This window comes from Abramis brama (genome assembly GCF_963993115.1).
Source record: "Abramis brama genome assembly, chromosome: 16".
NCBI classification, from domain to species: Eukaryota; Metazoa; Chordata; class Actinopteri; order Cypriniformes; family Leuciscidae; genus Abramis; species Abramis brama.
Genome location: NC_139978.1, coordinates 20199863 through 20219744, shown reverse-complemented (window position 1 = coordinate 20219744; position 19882 = coordinate 20199863). Strand labels below are relative to the sequence as shown.

At 35.6% G+C, this 19882-nt stretch overlaps 3 protein-coding genes across 3 annotated transcripts; 1 reads left to right on the top strand and 2 right to left on the bottom strand.

The window, feature by feature from the left end:
- Window positions 1-105: 105 nt before the first annotated feature.
- On the bottom strand, window positions 106-8685 carry p2rx7 (purinergic receptor P2X, ligand-gated ion channel, 7). The gene is made up of 13 exons (XM_084138830.1): window positions 8489-8685; window positions 8155-8302; window positions 6505-6576; window positions 5035-5107; window positions 4740-4833; window positions 4414-4494; window positions 4091-4232; window positions 3067-3203; window positions 2898-2988; window positions 2744-2809; window positions 2570-2674; window positions 2332-2439; window positions 106-1043 (listed from the first exon to the last, which is right to left on the bottom strand). Exons 1-13 carry the CDS (start codon window positions 8605-8607, stop codon window positions 498-500), a joined length of 1782 nt encoding a protein of 593 aa, XP_083994956.1. The 5' UTR covers window positions 8608-8685; the 3' UTR covers window positions 106-497.
- Window positions 8686-9983: 1298 nt separating this feature from the next.
- LOC311098441 (taste receptor type 2 member 40-like) lies at window positions 9984-11685 on the top strand. The gene has a single exon (XM_084138641.1). It carries the CDS (start codon window positions 10121-10123, stop codon window positions 11156-11158), a length of 1038 nt encoding a protein of 345 aa, XP_083994767.1. The 5' UTR covers window positions 9984-10120; the 3' UTR covers window positions 11159-11685.
- Window positions 11686-15187: 3502 nt separating this feature from the next.
- Window positions 15188-17651, bottom strand: gstt1a (glutathione S-transferase theta 1a). The gene is made up of 5 exons (XM_084086871.1): window positions 17286-17651; window positions 16880-16967; window positions 16653-16803; window positions 16290-16466; window positions 15188-16211 (listed from the first exon to the last, which is right to left on the bottom strand). Exons 1-5 carry the CDS (start codon window positions 17395-17397, stop codon window positions 16011-16013), a joined length of 729 nt encoding a protein of 242 aa, XP_083942997.1. The 5' UTR covers window positions 17398-17651; the 3' UTR covers window positions 15188-16010.
- Between the last annotated feature and the right edge of the window lie 2231 nt (window positions 17652-19882).

Here is a 19882-nt window from a genome sequence, read left to right as displayed (position 1 = left end):
AAACAGTTGTGCTGCTTAATATTTTTGTGATAGGCCTATATTATGCAGCACAACATTTTGATCAATTAAATGCATCCTTCCTAAATAAAAGTACTGATTTCTTAAAAAAAAAAAAATCTTACTGACCAAACAGTATTGTATACTAAATTTTATCCATCACATTTGATTAATACATATGATAACATACTTATTGCAGTTTATGAGTGTATCAGTGTAAATCATTAGTAAACCAGTTTGGCTGTACATGCTTGACCTATGGATTAATTTTTATTTATTTATTTTTTTTACTTCAAAGGCTTAGTAAAAACTTAATGACATGATCATGTTTTTGGGGTTAATATGACACATAGTTTGTTTGCTTTGCAGGTTAAAATTGTAAAAATGACCAATCATATTCTGTATTATTGATTGTAGTTAGTATCATTCCCTTTTATGCATAATCATAAGACATTGTCATTCTGATTGAATATCTAATAAAACGAATAAAGTGAAGTCTATTATCTGTTGAATTCAGATGGTACGGCCTGATAAAGTCTAAGGCCACTGTATTTCCCATCAGGGCTTGGGTATTCTGCTCTTATCCTCCATATGCAGCAACTGGGTATTACTGGAATAGCATCTCTGGGTGTGCTGTCACCAAACCGCCATCTAATGAATTGAGCATAGGCTCCATGGCGCAGAGCCTCCTCTTGCAGCTCTGCTAGGGGATCCACATAGAACAAAGCGGTCTCCAGGACTGAGCGATTGACAACCAGTGTTGGAAAGAGCGGGGAGGAGGTTATGCAGCGCCCTTTTCCTGATCGACAGCACAGCTGCTCCTGCAGGATGTCTGAAAGCCGGCAGCAGCCACACTGACACCAGGCCGGACACCCAGACTGTGACATCTCCAGTAATGGTGTATCTGCGCTCTGTCCGCTGCTGTGCCTTCTAGGAAGGTTTTTGTCTACCAGAAGTCCACCACCCTGGCCATTCTGTACTGGCTCACTTCTGCTTTGGTCACACTGCAGAACACTCATCAGAGTCTTCATGCTCGCCAAATCATTCTGATAGAGAACAGACCAGGGCTATTATAAGTAACTAAGGGTACGTTTACACGACAACGATGTACTAAAAACAGAAAAGTTTTTCCTTTGAGTTTTTTTGCTTATAGACGACATCCAGGCATGCATTATGCATCCAGGCCAGTAGTTGGCGATGTAACTTTGTAAAGAAACACCACATAGACTGAACATGTAATATGCATGAGCATGACATCTCTTTTTTCACAAATTCGCGTTTTTGTCATTTACACAAACGATAATTCTGCATTTTCAGGCCCCCAAAACACCTTTGTCATGTAAATGAACGGCCAAAACGCATAAAAAGTTTTCCGTTTTTAGTTGAAAATGGTATTGTGTAAACAGCCCCTAAAACTAAAAAACTAAGAAAATTGAAAAAAATAAACTTTAACTGAAAATATTAAAAACATACATTTTATTTCAGCTAGTTGGTGAGGCAACATTTCTCAATTTCATTTAGTTTAACTTGTAATACAAAAAAACCCAAACTTAAATAAAATTTATATAAACTATATAGACATTACAAAAACTAATTCTAATAAAAAAATTGAATGAAATTGGAAATTTAAATAAGAACTAATTCAAAATATTAATAAAAACTAATAGTATCTGACTGATAATTTGTGATATAATAAATTAATATAGTCCGACCAAAAAAAAAATATTTTTTGAAAATGAAAGTCATCATTTACTTACCCTAACATTGTTCTAAACAAAAAACCTAGATACATGAAAGAATTCAAAACAATTTCAGTACATACAGAACACTGACGCTTAAGAAAGCGCTAAAGCATGTCAGCGAAATGGTACATGCTGCTTGCTGATCATTTTCACAGTATTTTAACACCATTTTCAGAATTTTAGCAGTAAAATAATGATGGCAAACCAGTGTAAAAGGTTTATTGATGGTGCACAGGATTTTGCCATTTACAATTTTACAATATTATTGCTTAAATAACAGTTTCTTTTTCACCAAAAACAACTCTTGGGAACAGCACTTGGGAAAAAAAGCAGTGCTTGCTGACACTTCTGGGTGCTTTATTAGTGTTAAAGTGAGTCAGAATGTACTGCCATTGTATTGAATTCATTGTGTTTTGTGGAAAAAAGTATGTCATACAGGCTTGTAATGACATAAGAATGAGTAAATGATGACAGAACTTTCTTTTTTGAATGAACTAGTCTTTTAGTACAGTTTTAAAACTAAAATAATGCTTTATTTAAAAACAAGCATTAATTTACTGGCAAGTGTGACAATATAATTTGGGCATCTTACTTTGCGCTGGTGTAAGGAAAGGGGTTTCGTCTCCTGTAGTCTTTTCTTTCTGGATCTTTTCACCACCCTCAACTTGTCCTCATCCACAAATGACACACAAAGAAAGCACTGCAACAGACACATTACAACAAGTTAGATTCATACATACAGAATCCCAGTTACAGCTTGTTTAAAGCATTAACAGTGTGAAAAATCTGCCACACAACAAACTGAGTCAGTGCTTTTAATGTGTGTTCACCTCTTCTCGGTCTTGAATGGCCTCAAACTTCCTCTCAGTGTAGGTCTGCTTTGCCTCTTTGGAATAACAGCCGGTACCAATAAGCCAGTCCAGGAATATTGTTGTCTAAAGAAAACTCAATGGTAAATATTTCATTATTTAAAATCACCATCTGAGGGCTTAAGGGTTACTCACGAGAGCATAATACGAGAGCGTGGATCCAATGTAGATGATTAGCTGAATGATGCTGAATTTTCCAGCCTGTGAAGAATATAGAGCACTCTTTGTATGTCCTAAAATCCAAAGTGAACATGCAAAGTTATGACAATATAGGATAATATGATCTCACCTTCCCAAACACCATCACATCAAACCTAATGCCATACATTTTAAAGAGCGTTCTCTGCTCCACACCATTGACTGTAGAGTATCTTGCAAACCTATAAAAAGATTATATCTTTAAGAAAGGACTGTTTAACAGTTCACATACTTTTCAATATGATTTCAGTTGTTCATACCTGAAGTTGAGCCCAGGGTACACGGTTCGGTTGCTTTCTTTTTCGTCCAAGCGACGGAAGGTGTATATGGGCAGACAGTTGTGAAAAATGCGGTTCAGGTCACAGTCCCAGTTGATCTGGATCCCAATTACACCACCCTGTGAAGTAGATACTTGGACAATGCTATACTGGCATGCCTTATAACTAAATTAATTAATTAATACACTACCGTTCATAAGTTTGGGGTTGGTGCGATTTTTTTTTTTATAAAGAAATGAATGCTTTTAATCAGTAAGGATGCATTCAAGATCAAAATTGGCAGTAAAGACTTATATAATGTTACAAAAGATTTCTATTTCAAATAAATGCTGTTCTTTTGAACTTTTTATTCATCAGAAAATCTGACAAATCGTATCAGTTTCCACAAAACCATTAAGCAGGACAACTGTTTTCAGCATTGATAATAATAAGAAATGTTTCTTGAGCACAAAATCAGCATATAAGAATTATTTCTGAAAGTTCATGTGACCAGGGTTGTTATCACTAACTAACATTAACTGAAATAAAATAAAATTTTAAATTAAAATAAAAACACTTTAAGATAGTTGCCAAAGCAACATTTTCCTTTTACTTTACTTAACTCATAGTACTAAAATAACTAAAACTACAAAATGAATCTATATAGACCTTTTTAACATTTAAAAAAAACAAACAATATACTAGTATATCAATGATACAAAATAACACTGCATGTGACACTGAAGACTGGAGTAAAGGCAGCTTTGCCATCATAGGAATAAATTACATTTTAAAATATATTGTTATATTGCAATAACTATTTGCTATTTAAGCAAATAGTTATTGCAATATAACAATATAACTTATTATTATTATATTATACAATATAACTTGTACAAATATTTCACAATATTACTGTTTTGATCAGATAAATGCAGCCTTTCTTAGCATAAGAGACTTCCTTTAATTATTTTATTTTTTTAACATTAGTGTATATTTTAGTGTGCTTGGAACGAAAGGCATTTACCTCCACTGCCATCTCTGAAAAGTTCTCCTTGGCCTCACTCACAATGTCTCCCAAACGGAAAATGGGGCAGTATGGATTTTTGTTGCGGTTATAGATGCAACCCTTAAGGTCAGTGTCCTTCATTTCAGGGAGAATGTTTCTTCTAAGACAAATAGATAAATGGATGCCTATATGATCAGTTTTTGAATAATGAATATTACCCTGGGCTTCCTTCTGGCTAGCATTTACTTCAATAACTGTTCACATATGCTTAAAAAATGTTAATGCACCAAATTTGTTCAGTAAATGTCACAGCATTTGCTACTGTACAACTAATGTACTACCTTATGTAATTAAAGGCTGGAAATCTGATGTTATTCTTGATCAGCACAGTGAAGTTTTCTGCAGATGCTAAAAGGGCAGGTCTGGGGAAACAGAAATGAAAGCCTGACATAAGAAAACATCCGCATACAGAATCTCAGTTTATGTAAAAGTGGCAAATAAAAGTGCATGTTCCTCAAACAGGTTCCTCAAAGGTCTCTATGGCAGCACTGGTAAGTTTGAACTGCAGTGGTCAACTGTTTTACTCCTTTAGCAGCATTTCTCTATTGCCAAATAGCTTTGCTGTCACAGTATGTTTATTATAAAGTAGCATTGCACATTACAGCACCTGGGATTCTTCTTGTTCTCAATGGGGCACCAAGTTCTAACTTCACATGTTTTCCTCACTATGTCCAACTTCACACAAGCACCTGTTTGAACACCTTAGAGGCAAACACAGGAACAGACCTCAGATCATGGAAATACTTCAGATAATGGTTTAGGTTTTCACTGAAAAATAAAAAATACAGCTTGGGTAGTATTATTCAAATATTCAAACAAATGATTGATTGGTCTGGCACAGAAATGTTTCCGCAAAACAAATCTGCAGCCAGGACACAAATTGCATCTTCATATAACATTACCATGGTTATGTTGGTCAGACAACCCTTTCTCGCAGTCTTTGTCTGTTCGACACAGCTTTCCATGTGGTGGGATCTGAAGTAGAACATATGAATGGTAGAACAACCAAGTAGAACAACAGAAGTAGACCATCTGTTGAATGGATTATATTTGGCTTATAATACGGTGGCCGAGAGAGCTCAACGCGCTGCAACTGAAGAAAACACATGCAAATAGAAAAAACACCTGCAAATTAAGAAAACATCTTCATCAGTTTCATAACACATGTGTGCTCCAAATACTCACAACACAACCAAATACAGAAACGCGCTGCAAAAGTTCACAACACAACCAAATACAGAAACGCCAGCAAATAGGACAGAACACAACAGAAATGTTTCCGGGGAACCCAATAAGTGACGGACGGACGGCTGGGACCGGCTGGGACGTGCTTATTGCTTGTGAGCATTACCTATGCCCTACTCTCTTAAAAGGGCAGACGGCAGAGCCCTTGAATTGGGCACTTTGGAGGGAGCGGGGCACTTGTGTGCCATGTTGATGAAGGGAGCAACCAGAGAATGTCTAAGCAACGAAAGACAACGTAATTTCCTCATTATTTTCACCTGGGATGTTCCCATGACAACGCAGCGCGTGTCCATCAGCTGAATAGCTGTTCTTACCAGAAATATAGTATTATTGCTGTTAACATAACTGTTGCAAATAAATATACATTTTATACAACAAAGTTTTTAAAATATGCGTGTGTGAGTGTCTCAACTTTAAAACTTGCCGTCTCATATTTGGACCCTAGCTGCATTCTAACATTTCTTATGAAACTTATTTTAACATAACATGACAAAATGTGTACAATGTAACTGATGTATAGATTAATGTCTTTCCCTCATGTTCTTTTTCTCTATATTTATTTATTTATTTATTTATTTTAGTCTTCAGCTCATTGTTCTTTTTAGTATTCTTATGACATTGAACATATTGTAAATACATTTTGTATATTGTATACAAAGTTGTATATCATAAACGTGTCATCTCTGTATGTTTTGCAAAAAAATAAATAATAATAAAAGTAGACAGCTGTAAGCACGTCCCAGCCGGGTCCGTCACTTATTGGGTTCCCCGGAAACATTTCCGTTGTGTTCTGTCCTATTTGCAGCGCGTTTCTGTATTTGTTTGTGTTGTGAACTTTTGCAGCGCGTTTCTGTATTTGGTTGTGTTGTGAGTATTTGGAGCACACATGTTATGAAACTGATGAAGATGTTTTCTTAATTTGCAGGTGTTTTTCTATTTGCATGTGTTTTCTTCAGTTGCAGCACGTTGAGCTCTCTCGGCCACCGTATTATAAGGACAATGGAGATTGAGTGGAGATTTATGGAGATAGAATCGTCACTAAATAAAATGGGCCACAATGGAAATAAATCTTCAAGACTTGAGATATACTTTGTATTGCAACTGAAATAAAAAGTAACTGCACTTACCTCTGGGCAATTACCTTGTTTCTGGTTCTTTGTGACTATGACATTTGTTGCGACAAAAAATGAGTTTTTTCCCTGCCGAAATAAAACAAGAATAACATTTCACGACTTTTTAACTTGTTTTCAAGAGTTGTTGGAATACAAACCTAAATCTGCTTAAGAACTATTTTTTTTGTGGTGTAAGACTGGAAAAACTGGAAGAACTGGAAGAGAGGGCAACTCTCTGAGGAAACAAAGGAAATTAACATCTGAACTCTCTTGCTATATTAACATCCCCATTCGAGACACGATCACACTTGAGTTGATCACACTCTCTCTCATGCTGAGATCACCTGAAATTCACCCAAACATCTATATGGTTTAATGTGAACAATTATCATACAACACTATACATGTTTGGTATAATTTGGAATGTCTCAGTGCAACTGGTACAAAAGTCTCCCCAAAGTAGTAAAACAAAAGGTAATAAAGAGTTTAAGAGTTTAGAGATATCTTTTTTTACAGAGGATGGTGTGTCTTCCAGGCAAATAGTACCCTGCCCTCAAAAGGTGTAAACTCTGACTCCCATTGTTAGCAAATGTTTCCATGTGAAAGAAGTTTCTGTCTCAGTCTGAGTAATTAAAGAAATGCAACAAGAGGCTCTGCGTGATTTATAGTTCAGTATAGTTTATAGTATCAGCCTGTGATGCTGAATGTGCTCAAGACATTCAGCATCATGTAATTTCTGTCAGGTGCTCTTTATTCCAGAGCATTTGATGTTTTGTATTTATTATCTTTGAACTGATTAAGTCATTGGCATGATACATTTACCTGACTAATATTAAATTGTTAAATCTGGATTCATTCTGACTTACTCTGAAATTATTAACTTTAATAGATTATGTTGTATCTATTGTTACCGCAAATCTGCGTCAGATTAGTAACAGACTAACGTCCAGTTTTGAGTGGAGCATAGGGCACACCAACTGCGATTTTAGAGTTCCGGCTAATATTTGGCACTAAATCAAGTGTACTTGGGATTTAAAGTTCCCAAGTACACTTGAGAACTTGGTGTACTTGGGAAGAACTTGGTGTTCTTCCTTGAAGGATGAACAGGTGAGCCTTACCTCTGTTTAATGTAATGTTACTCTAGTTAAGTATACGTAAACAATGGCATGACCAAACCAAAGCTACTATCAGGGAAATAATATTGGTTGGCTTATATCTGTAGTCGTGGCCATGACTTCTGGCTGAAGTAAACGTTACTTTAATCTAAGTGTATACATGAGGGCTACACAAATATCTTAGCTCGAGTAAGCATGAATGTGACCGCCTGAGATTACCTCTGTTTAGTGACCAAAAACTGATGAGTTTGTGATCGTGGGCCCGCATAATATTAATGGCTGGAGGACCCTGTGCAACTTTGGCACCCGAATGAACGAGGATAATAAAAGTAAAGAGTTAAATAGAATAATCAAACGTGTCGCTAAACTATTCTATGGCATTCTAACGTTGTGATAAAATGGAGTCAGATAAAAGTTTAATTGGAATTAAATTACTTTGCCACGATGAAAAGACAGTAACACACAGTAAACCTTCACCCGCTTGTCGTTGGACCGACTGGGCAGGCCTTAGAGTGGTATGAAAAATAATAATAAATGGTGGTAGTGTTACCTGCGATGGTCCACTGTAGTCCACCACATCCCACACAACTTCTCCAATGTCTGGTATAGATATCTCTGCCACTCCCTTAACCTTTGTGGTGACAGAACTGACCACTAGATCATACTCTTGATATTCCTTATTCCATAACATCATGATACTGGAAAGTAAAGACATAAAAATGACTTGCGACTCCGAATGAATAATTTAATTTTCGTCAGTAACGTTACATCTAAACACAGCATAACACGTGTAAATGACAGCCTAATGAATGAACTCTTGTTATTAAATGATGCGGGGGCGACAAGCATGAACAACAGCGGAGACAAACTGCTCAGAAACTTACCAAATGAACATCAAGATCACTCCGTTTAAGGTCCATTTCAGCGACCCAAGTCTGACGCTCTTGATTTTGACGAGTTTTTGTGTGTCATATTCACAGAGGTTCAGCAATATGCAAGGCATGGCGGTGATTTGGTAAACACAGGGGAAGAATGACTGCGGGGTGCAGCTGGGCTGAGCTCGCGCAGAAGAAGGTCACATGGTCTACTGAAAGACTGTTTAGAAGGAGGTTGAAAGACTTTTCACTGATGTAGACAAATGTAGGTTATTCAAAATGACTACATGTATATCCATTTTTATTTCGGAACTATGCCGCAGTTTTTAAAGATAATTTAAATATATTCTCAATAAATATATATGCAATTTCATTTTCATATTCAAACTGTACATTTTAACTTAAATAAATGTAAGATGCTAAATGTATTAAAATGTATTAATTGCAATTGCAATTATTTAATTTTAATTGCATTTTCATCTCACTCTTCCATTCACAGTGGCCCAGAAAAAAATAAAGAACCTCATGAATACAAGGATTATTCCTGCCGAAAAAATAAATAAAATAAAAATAATTTAATAATGAAATAATATTCTCATCAACACTACCGTTCAAAAGTTTAGAGTTGGCAAGATTAATGTTTTTGAAAGTGGTCTCTTATGCAGGCTGCATTTATCTGAACAAAAATACCATTATATAAATATATATAATATTGTGAAATTTAAAATAACTGTTTTCTATTTGGATATATTTTAAAATGTAATTTAGGCTATACCTGTAAAGACAAAGCTAAATTTTTAGCAGCCAATATTTCAGTGTCACATGATCCTTCAGAAATCATTCTAATGTGCTAATTAGCTCAATAAATATTTCTTATTATTATCATCAACGATGAAAACATTTTTATATTTTTATTAAACATTAAATATTTTTTGTGGAAAGAAGATAGAAATCATTTATAACATTATAGATGTCTTTACTGTCACTTTTTACTGTCACGTCAATTTAATGCGCCTTTGCTGAATAATTTCTTTTAAAACTCTTTTAAAAAATGAACGGTACTGTATAGGCCTATATGAATGTCACTGAACTTGCTACGACATTGGACATATCAAATCCAATTTAGCTTATTTAACACCCTGCATAGAAAAATCTATGAGGTTAAAATTATTCCCCATCAATCCATTGTCCCTATAATGACAGACTTTGACAGTGGAAAACTCAAGTCCCTACATCTTGTAGGAGATTTGAATAGTAAAATTTTACAGACTGCATTTTATCCAATATAATTCCAAGTACATCTAAATAGCAAACAAACAAGGATTTGAATAGGCAAATTTCTTACACTGATAACATGAACATTTAATACTGATTGTATTGTGAAAACAAATGTAGTCTCAGTGTGTAAATGACATGCATGAGTTGTGTATATTTACCATCAGCGAAGACAATATAATAAATTCACAAATTCTTTTGTGAAAATTTTTTTTTTTGTTTTGTGTAAGCTGAACTGTAATGAACATGGTGCATTTCCCTCATTTTACCTAATTTGTGTTTTCAGCTTTGAACAAAGCCTGCTCTGATTCACTCACGCAAAGCCACTTTGCATATGAGATTCATTCCCTGTTTCTCTACAAGACAATGCACATCTCTCCAGATCTCATATCAGTGCAGGACTCTGGTTTGTGTGCTTCGCTCTCTGAAGAGAACATCATGATCTCGACCTTAATTGAGCACGTTCTTTTTTATGTTGTACTTGCGCTTGTTGGTGTTTCTGGAAACTTATTTAACCTCATTTTCACTATACAACAGCAAGTGAAGACCAGGACCATTCAGACTGTGGGTTTGATCCTAAACGTCATCTCCATCAGCAACATTATCTTGGTCCTCGCCACCTTCTTATTGGTGATGGGTGTTTTTCAGAATCCCCAAATTTGGTGCATCACACCATATCCTTTATCAGTCCGGATCGAACTGTATCTGATGATGACTTCCAGCTTTAACAGCTTCTGGGCCATTGCATGGCTGAGTCTCTTCTACTGCATCAAAGTCGTGAGTTTTTCCTCTGAGTGCTTTCAGACACTGAAGAGGAAAATCTCTTCTGTGATCAACGCTGCAGTGCTGCTGAGCTGCTCTTTCTCCTTCTTGTTTTTCACTCCTCTGTTCTCACTTGACATTTCACTGGATAAAAATGACAACGTGAATGACACCGCTAACATGACCTGTTCGCAGCCCTTTTTCACTATAGCTATTAACACAAATGCATACGCAGCTGCTGGCATTTGTCTCCTCTGCCCGATCCCTCTGATGATCATGCTGCCGACCTCTGTCCGAATGGTCGTCCATCTGTGCGCCCACACTCTGGCTCTCCAGAAGAACAAGACCCAGGTGCAAGGATCTGACTCGTACCTCCTGGTGTGCAAAATCACCATCTCCCTGGTGGGAGTTTATCTGTCCACTCTATTTATTGTGTCTTTGTTCATCATTATAAGGTTAATCGGGGGAGTTATCACCTACCAAATTATGGCCAGTGCCTTTAGTTTTTACGGTGGCATGACTTCTTTACTTCTGACAGCTTCAAACAGGCATCTAAAAGACAAGCTCTGGACTCTGTTCTGTTGTAGGAAGGCACAGGAACAATCTAGCAAAAGCCAGACAGTTGAGACAGGGGATGTTTGATATGATAAGGATTGTTTACCAGGTTTTCTGATTTAGAAGTCGCTTTGGATAAAAGCATTAACTATATTTGCGTCAACGCCAACGCACAACAACATTCTCTTTATTGTAAGCAGGCACTGCAGTTTTGTCATCTGCCACTTTAAATGCTCAACCTCTTTAAAAGCTAGATGAATTCTGATTGGCTGTCAATGTTTTTATCCTTCATCAGCTGGAATTTTTTTTAAAAAGTGATTCAAATGATATTGTTCCTCTGTGTCATTATTGTTTTAGTTGTGGTGTGGACTTTGCTATTCTTTCAATTTAGAGCAATTTGTAGAAAAATATAAAACAAAAACTTGCCATATATCTTTAGCGTTACTGCTAAATCATCCTTGGTGTGAATGTGCTTTAATTCATATGCATTTATACAACCTTGTTAAATATTTACATTTTCCCATGAAACTGGGTTGTAATAACTAGAAACAAGTTAGTATTTATTTCATATAATATTCATATAAATCGTTCTTGTAGAGTAATGAAAAAGTTATTTTTGTCTTGGTGATCTAAATGTAGTTGTGAAAAATACCAATAAAATGTCTACGGATTGAATGGATGAATACTGTTTGTGAACAACAGAGCATGGCCAAAGACTTGTACAGACATGTTTCACTCATATGACTCATATGTTATTCATACTGCAACTGCTGTTAGAAGATTGGGATTGCACATGCGCATTGGCTAAACCAGCCTGAAATCTACGCTTTTTAATTCTACACTGTAAAAAATGTTCGTAATTTTAACAGTAAAAAACTGTAAAAAAGCAACGGAAAAAAAATGTTAATTCCTTAACAATATGTACCCTTACTATATACAGTGAAAAACTGTAATAGCTCTCACGGGACATTTCATGTAATTTTACATTAATATACTGTTAAATGTACGGATTTTGGAAGTACACTGTAAAAAAACCGTTGCATTTACCGTACCTTACCGTAAAAAATACGGTAGCAAATGTTTACTAATTTTACAAAGTTTTACATCATCGAACTAAAAATTACGGTGAAAAACTGGCAGCTGGTTGCCAGTACTTTACCGTAAAAAATACGGTATAAATATTTATGTTTTACGGCATTGAACTAAAGTTTACGGTAAAAAACTGGCAGCTGGTTGCAGGTTATTTACCGTAAAAAATATGGTAGTAATATTTTAGGTTTTACGGCAGTGATCTAAATATTACGGAAAAAAACTGGCAGCTGTGGTTGCCAGTACTTTACCGTAAAAAATACAGTAGAATTTTTTTTGCTTTAAGGCACTGAACTAAAGTTTACGGTAAAAAACTAGCAGCTTGCAAGTGCTTTACCGTAAAAAATACGGTAGTAATATTTTAGGTTTTATGGCATTGAACATTGAACTGAACTTTTATATAAAAAATAAAAAATAAAAACCTGCCAGCTGTGGTTTCCTGTAATCTAATTATTGAGAATTACCAGAGGTTCAGACGTTGATGTTTTATTGAAAATAATAAAGTTTGAAGTTACCATTATGGAGATGAGTGTTTGCTTTAGTTGGGCTTTTGACCCTTGACTTTTTAACTTTAGATTTACTCTGACTGCCTTAACTGTGCGGTAACAGTTACACAAACAATAACACAAACGTTATGGCATGAAAATCAGAGAGAAAATGTGACCAGGTGATGATGGCAGGTTAATGATGACATAATTGTCATATTGTGGCCTGATTCACTGATCTCATAAAGAGTCTTATCTCTCACTTTATGAGCAAAGTGATAATATTAATTATAATATTAAAAATAAATATTTCATATTATTGAGTATAATATCTCTGTAAGCCAGCAGCGAGCAACAGATAATCTGAAGAACTTTAAAAATACATGGTGTAGAAAAAAGGTTTTGAACTACTGCTCGATTTAAACCAACACAGACATCAAGATTCAGCGTATGAATCTCAACAACGGTGACAATCAACACAATAATCAGATAAAACTCTGAACATCACAAAACAAGCTACTAAAAAGCTGCAACAAAAACAACATCAAAAATAAAAGCAGATATAATAATAAAAGAAAATACTAAGGCAATTCAGCATAACGTTAGCCTCATAGCATAATTGCCTAAGTCATATTTCAATTTCTTTGGAAAACAAGAACAAACAAAAAATGACTTAGGCAATTATGCTATGAGGCTAACGATAATGTATTCCTGCTGCAATGCATGCTGGGAGATACTAATGAGTTTTGATTGGAGGCTCCATCAAGTGCACTGCACTTTTATCATCACCATTGTTGAGATTCATACGCTGACTCTTGATGTCTGTGTGTGTCTGAAAGATACAGCAGTTCAAACCTTTATTGTACACAATGTTTTAAAAATTCTTCTGATTATCACAGCAATGATGGATCACATGCTGTAGAATCATAGGGCTACTACAATCAATAATGTAAAATTAATAACACATATAATCAAAGATAAGACTCTATAAGAGCTCAGTGAATCAAACATGGTGATTGCCATCACTGATACACAACCAACATCACATGATTCATTTTCTCTCTGATTTCGTAGCCATAATCAACATGTCTTATAAACACAGAGTTACAGCAGGCAGAGAAAAACTAATGTCAGAAAGTCAAGGGTCAAGAGCCCAACTAAAGCAGTCACTGATCTCCATCATGGTGACTTCAAATGAAACAATAAATCATCAACATCTAAACCTCTGTTAATTCTCAAACAGAACTGTAGACGTCTGACAGAAATAAAGTCAGTCTGGTTAGTAATAAGTGAAGCTGGTAATGCTGTTTGTGGAGTTGTTTAATCCTCCTCTGCTGAGATCTTCACAGATTTAATGTTTTTTATCTTCAGTTGATTTCATCTAAGGCTGTGGCTGAAGTCAGTTGTAGTTCTTGTGTTTCTGCTCGGCTCTTTTTTCTGTTCCTGTTGTTTCTCTAAATGGACATTCCCAGAATTCCCTGTGTGACACTTCACATTTGATGCTATTTCATTTAAATAATTATGTTTCTTCTTGGTTTTTGTTATCAGTTTTATACATTTGGGGTTTATATTACATCATATATTGTTTAATGAATGTTTATGGCATTATTTGGAGTCATGTGTGTGTCACCATGATGGTGTTTGTGTGTATGACACTGTGCACCTTCTAAATATTAACATGTGCCTCAGTTTGTGGAAAACTAATGGTATACTTAAATCATCGTGTGCTTTTCTTTTTTACCACTTGTGTTATTATGATGGTTATCAGCAGACTTTAATACTTTAGTGAAATTTAATGATAACATTTATCGGTTTATGTAATATAACGGTTGTCCCGTGAAAACTAAAAGGTTCCTACTGTATTTTTTATGGTAAAGTACTGGGAACCACAGCTGATGTTTTTTTTTACCACACATTTAAATCCTGCTGAAGGGTTTTTTTGTTTTGTTTTGTTTTTTCAAAGTAAGGTTGCTACCATATTTTTTACGGTAAAATACTTGCAACCAAGCTGACGTTTTTTACCGTAAATTTCACAGGTTTTTTTTTACATTGTGTTTTTTTGCCCGTAAATTTAAATCCCGTAAAACATAAAAGGTTGCTACCTTATTTTTTACGGTAAAATACTGGCAACCACAGCTGCCGGTTTTTTACCGTAAATTTCACAGTTTTTTTTTAACAGTGTATTTGAGCATAAGAAACAAAATTTTTGGGACAGTATACATGTCAGATGTTTTGCTGATTTGAAATGTGTAAATTTAAATGTGAGTTTGGCAAAGTTTTTTAGATTTATGTATTTCCCCATTTAAGTAGTGTAGTGGATTTTTCCCTAAACCTAACTATCTGGGTCTCGTCTACAAATCGACGTCCCCACTTTATATCTGGGTCTCGTCTCCAAATCGACGTCCCCACTCAGTATCTGGGTCTCGTCTACAAATCGACGTCCCCACTATTAAGTCACCTAGTCTTAACTTGTTCCCCTAAACTAACTTACTTCCTAAACTAGCTTCCTGCGCAGGAATAAATCGACAAACAGACCTGCAAATGTCCTTTAAATGCTTTAATCACGGCCAGGAGATTTTCCCGAGCAGTTCTCAGGGAATCTCTCCCAAGAAGCAAGGCCGGAAGATCTCAGACAAATTCCATTGAGAATCCCACCGGAAAATACGGATACAACAGTTTTTATAGTATAGAGATATGGCATAAATGTCAGGCTGCATTGCATAATTTCCCCACTATTTGATTGGTTCTTCATATGCAAACCCCTCTGTTACTAGGTAAAGCAAACTTTGTTTTAATGATTACTTAATTTGTTAATCACAAGATTCTAACAGTTTCATTTCCCAAACTTTGTTATTTTTACACACACACACACACAGTCAAAGTCACAAGTTTTCCATTTGTTTTGTACAGTACATCCTGTTCCCATGTTAGATGTTAAATAAGGTTAGATGTTAGAAACATGGTTAGTTTAATATACAGTTTAAAATTTCTACGACAGTAGATACGAGTTGGCCTTGCATGCCCAAAATAACGGCCCGGAGGTGTTGCAAAAATGGCCATAGTGTGAAATGACTTACCTTGACAGGGATTTTAGCATGGCACTACCATTGCCAAAGGTCATGGGTTTGACTCCAAGGAAACACACTCTGATACATGTATGAATGACTGTATAAATGCATAAATGTAGGTATCATTTTAATATAGTGTTTTTATTTTGAATACAGTGAATTTATTGATTTCGTTTTTGAATACAGTAACATTTTCTAATCCATATTTGATCTAGTCCACCATATTACCGCAAAGTAACTTGATGAAAAATTTAAGTTTAAACATAAAACTAGACTAATAGACCATGCAAAACAAACTTAGTTAAACATTTTCTGTAGCCTTAGTTTGAGAAACTCAGGTAAGCCTTTGTTTTCAAAGGTTTGTGGCAATGCATCAATATTCATTATAACCTTGTGGGCTTCATCGAAGACTTCCACACCAATCTCCTTCTTCACTCTGTCTCTCCAGGCAATCAGAGCAGGTCTGTCTTGAAACACATCTAGACCTGTACCGACCGGCTTCAAAACACACAAACAGAATTGGTCAGTATGTCATGTTAAGGTCAAGCATTAGGAAATCAAATGTACACAATGTACCTGCATCATCTCCACAATGGCTACAAGATCAGCCAGAGATATTTTCTCTCCAATTATAAAGGGTCTGCTCTGCAGAAACTTCTCCTCAAAGGTCTTCAGAGACACATTGAGGTCCTCCACGGCAGCATCCATCTTCTCCTTGGGCACCGGGGTGCCTGTGACCACAGGTATGACCCCCTAGAATTGTTAGAAAATGTCAATTACAGCCCAACATCTGATTCAGAAAAGCATTTTGTCAAATATTATAGAGACAGTTGCATACTTGATAACTAGATCAGCAAAAAAAGAGGTTACATAGTCACAATTTACTCATTACACAGAGACACACAACAAGTGATCTAATGTTTAAACAGCAAATCTTACCCTGAACCAGAAGACCTTTGACCCATGAGTTCTTAAGTTTGTGTGCTGCCAGGAGAGAAACTCGTCGACTCGCGCACGCTTCTGCAGATCAGCTGGATACCAGTGGTCAGGAGTGTGATGATTCGCTGCCAAGTACTGCAGTATAGCTATACTATATAAAGTATATAGGCTTAGGCTTCTTAGTATTAGGAAATCTAAACATGTATCAAATGTTAAAAATCAAATACCTCTCTGTGAGAATGAAATCTCCGTCTTTGAGAACAGGAACTTTCCTTATGATGCTGACCTTGCCAAATTCATCTCCATATTGTTCACCTTTGTGCACAGAGAAAAACTAAGCAAGATTTTGTATTGATGCCTATATAATACAGAACCTATACAAATCTATTTCATTGAAACCAAATGCTTTTGCATGCAAACTGTGATAAAATATTAACCTAAAAACATGCTTCATGTGGAAGCATCTAAATTCATTTCTTGCCAAAAAAGTCAAAAATATTCACTGTACATCAACCTAAATACATTATGCTAAAACAAAAACATGTAATGGTTAGATCAGGTAAAACAGCTTGCATCAAGATTGCAGAGCACAAATCCATAAAACAGCTCAGTTAAAACAAAAATTAAAATCACCTGCAGATAAATCCACGGATTTGAATTCAAAGGGAATTTTATTTATCTTGGCAAATAGGAAGACTGAGCGACATGGCTGGGAATGCAGATCGAGATACAACTCCAGTGGCATTTTGGCTGTGAAGTGTGTGTCCAAGAAGAGCGATTCTTCCACGTCTAATCCTCATATGTTCTGTGTTTATGCTCCGCCCTCCAGGGGTCAGTAGTACAATGTTCTTGCGACACCTAAAATTAGGTTACCATGTTGTGGCTGTCTGCTTCGTTTATCTAATTGCTTGCTGCTATTGATGTCATGATCAAAGACAAATGGCAGGAGCTGAGAAAGACTTGCATGTCATGAGGAATTTGCCTGAGATATGGTGAAGGGATGAGAGCGAGAGAGAGAGAGCTATGTAACACACTGTGAAGAAACTCATGACAGCATATGTTTTACTTTAACTCATCAAAATAAGTTAAGCAATTTTCAACTTCAACTGTCAAGTTGATTGAAGGCTACTTAAATTTAAGGCAGCATTTTTTTTTTTTTTACATTGTGAAGAGAAGCTTCAAATATTGCTAATTCATGCACTTTTCCCACAAAGTAATGGTTAACTTGATTTTTTGAGTTTGGGGATGTGTGTCAATAAAGATTGCTGTAATAGGCCAAAGTCCAATGACATTCACCCCATCCGTAACAACTCTTCCTCACTTGTGTGGCGTTTCATAAGTTAATTCTTAATCACTGAAAAATATTACAAAATAAAATTATTATTATAGAATGCTGAAAAAATAAGATTTAGACTCAAATTCACAAGCAAAACCTGTTAAGATTTCTTGTTTTGTGCATGCATTCCTCAGAATCTCAAGTAATTAAATCATTTTTTTACCCCCAATGCATGAATTTTCTCCTATTACTGTAATTTCAGCAAAGCAGATCAAAATCCATATGCAGCTCATAGTGTTCTTTTTCTTTTAGAGGTATCTTTCCAGCATCAAATGATTAAGTGTAACCTCTAGAACACATTTAGGCCTACTACTTTAGACATCAGCTGAAAGCAGTTTGGAATAGCCTATATGTAATAAGTTAAGTTAAGTCGGTTTTAGACATTTACTTTGTATATTTTATAAAAACCCCTCTCAAGTGTCATGATTTATGTGGACCTTTAATGCCAGTTCAGAAAGTAGGCTAATGAAAACTTATTAGAAGTTTCGTAATTTTTAATTTAAAAAATTGTTGCCACATGATGGCGCAAAAACACTTCTAAAAAAGGGACGCAAAAGAATGAATTAGTGGTGGATCGTTCCAACACCTTTATGACTTTCTTTCTCCTTGGACAGAAAGTTATGATTAATATTTAGTCTATTTATATATAAATTTGTCAACAGAACAGGCTCCAGAATCAAGGCTGCTCTATAAAATGTGGATGTAGCCTAATGCAAATGGCTCCACCATAACAAGAGTAGCAAAGTATCTATCTATAAATTACAGAAACGTCTGTCTGTCTGTGTGTCTGTCTGTGTGTGTGTGTGTGTGTGTGTGTGTGTGTGTATATGTCTGTTCTTCGCATATCTCTCGAACTATCTATCTATAAATTACAGAAACGTCTGTCTGTCTGTGTGTCTGTGTGTGTGTGTGTGTGTGTGTGTGTGTGTGTCTGTTAACCGCATATCTCTCGAACCATTAGTCCGATGGATTTCAAATTCGACAGGTGTCTTGCCACGGTCACGAGTATTTGACATTGTTTGGATGAGAAATGCTAAAGATATCGTTAAATATATCATTTTTAAAAGGTTGTGGTTTAAAAATAAACATTCTGACATTAGAGGGTTGTATCGGTCAAAGAAGCCACAAGAAGGTTGTGGTTTAAAAATAAACATTCTGACATAAACACTCTGTCAGCTACACTGTTTACTTCTGAATATTAGAGTTTGGTTCCAGAACGTGATAAATCCATTTCGATTAATTTGAGTAAAAATGTGTTTTCTTTACCAAGAAAGTGGCAAGATGAAAACCACTATTTTCTGTTTCAAACTTTCACATAGCATCTTTAGGTTATAATAACATAAAAAATTCAAATCCAGATTTTGATTTTCAAAGGTTTATTATAAAAACGGATTATTTTCCCCCCAAAATGCAATAAATTCATGACACTTTTTTTTCAAAAATGCAATTAATCCATTGAATCAATATAAAAGTTATTTTTTATCATATTGAAACTGTTGAAATCAGCCATCGCTAAGAAATATCTCCTGAACTTTTTTGTTCAGCGATCAGCTGCTCACAAAAACTGATTTTGCACGGGCACTTTGCACTGCTCCCTGAATCAACGCGCTTATTCATTTGTGGATGTAAACTGAATCTATAAGTCAGCTATGCTGTTTACTTCTGAATATTATATTTCATTCTGGTGCGCTTAACGTTATCGCTACTGTGTAAATGCTATTCACCAACTAAACATATCCTTTTCAGTGCGTTCACATTCTCTTTCATGGGCATCATTTGTAGTTGCCTATTCACAAAATGTTTGCTCAAGCATAGGGTTTTCTCGGAGTTCACGTTGTGCTTTCTACCATGCACAAATAAAAATGACACTGAACTTTTGCTTTGTAATTGTAAC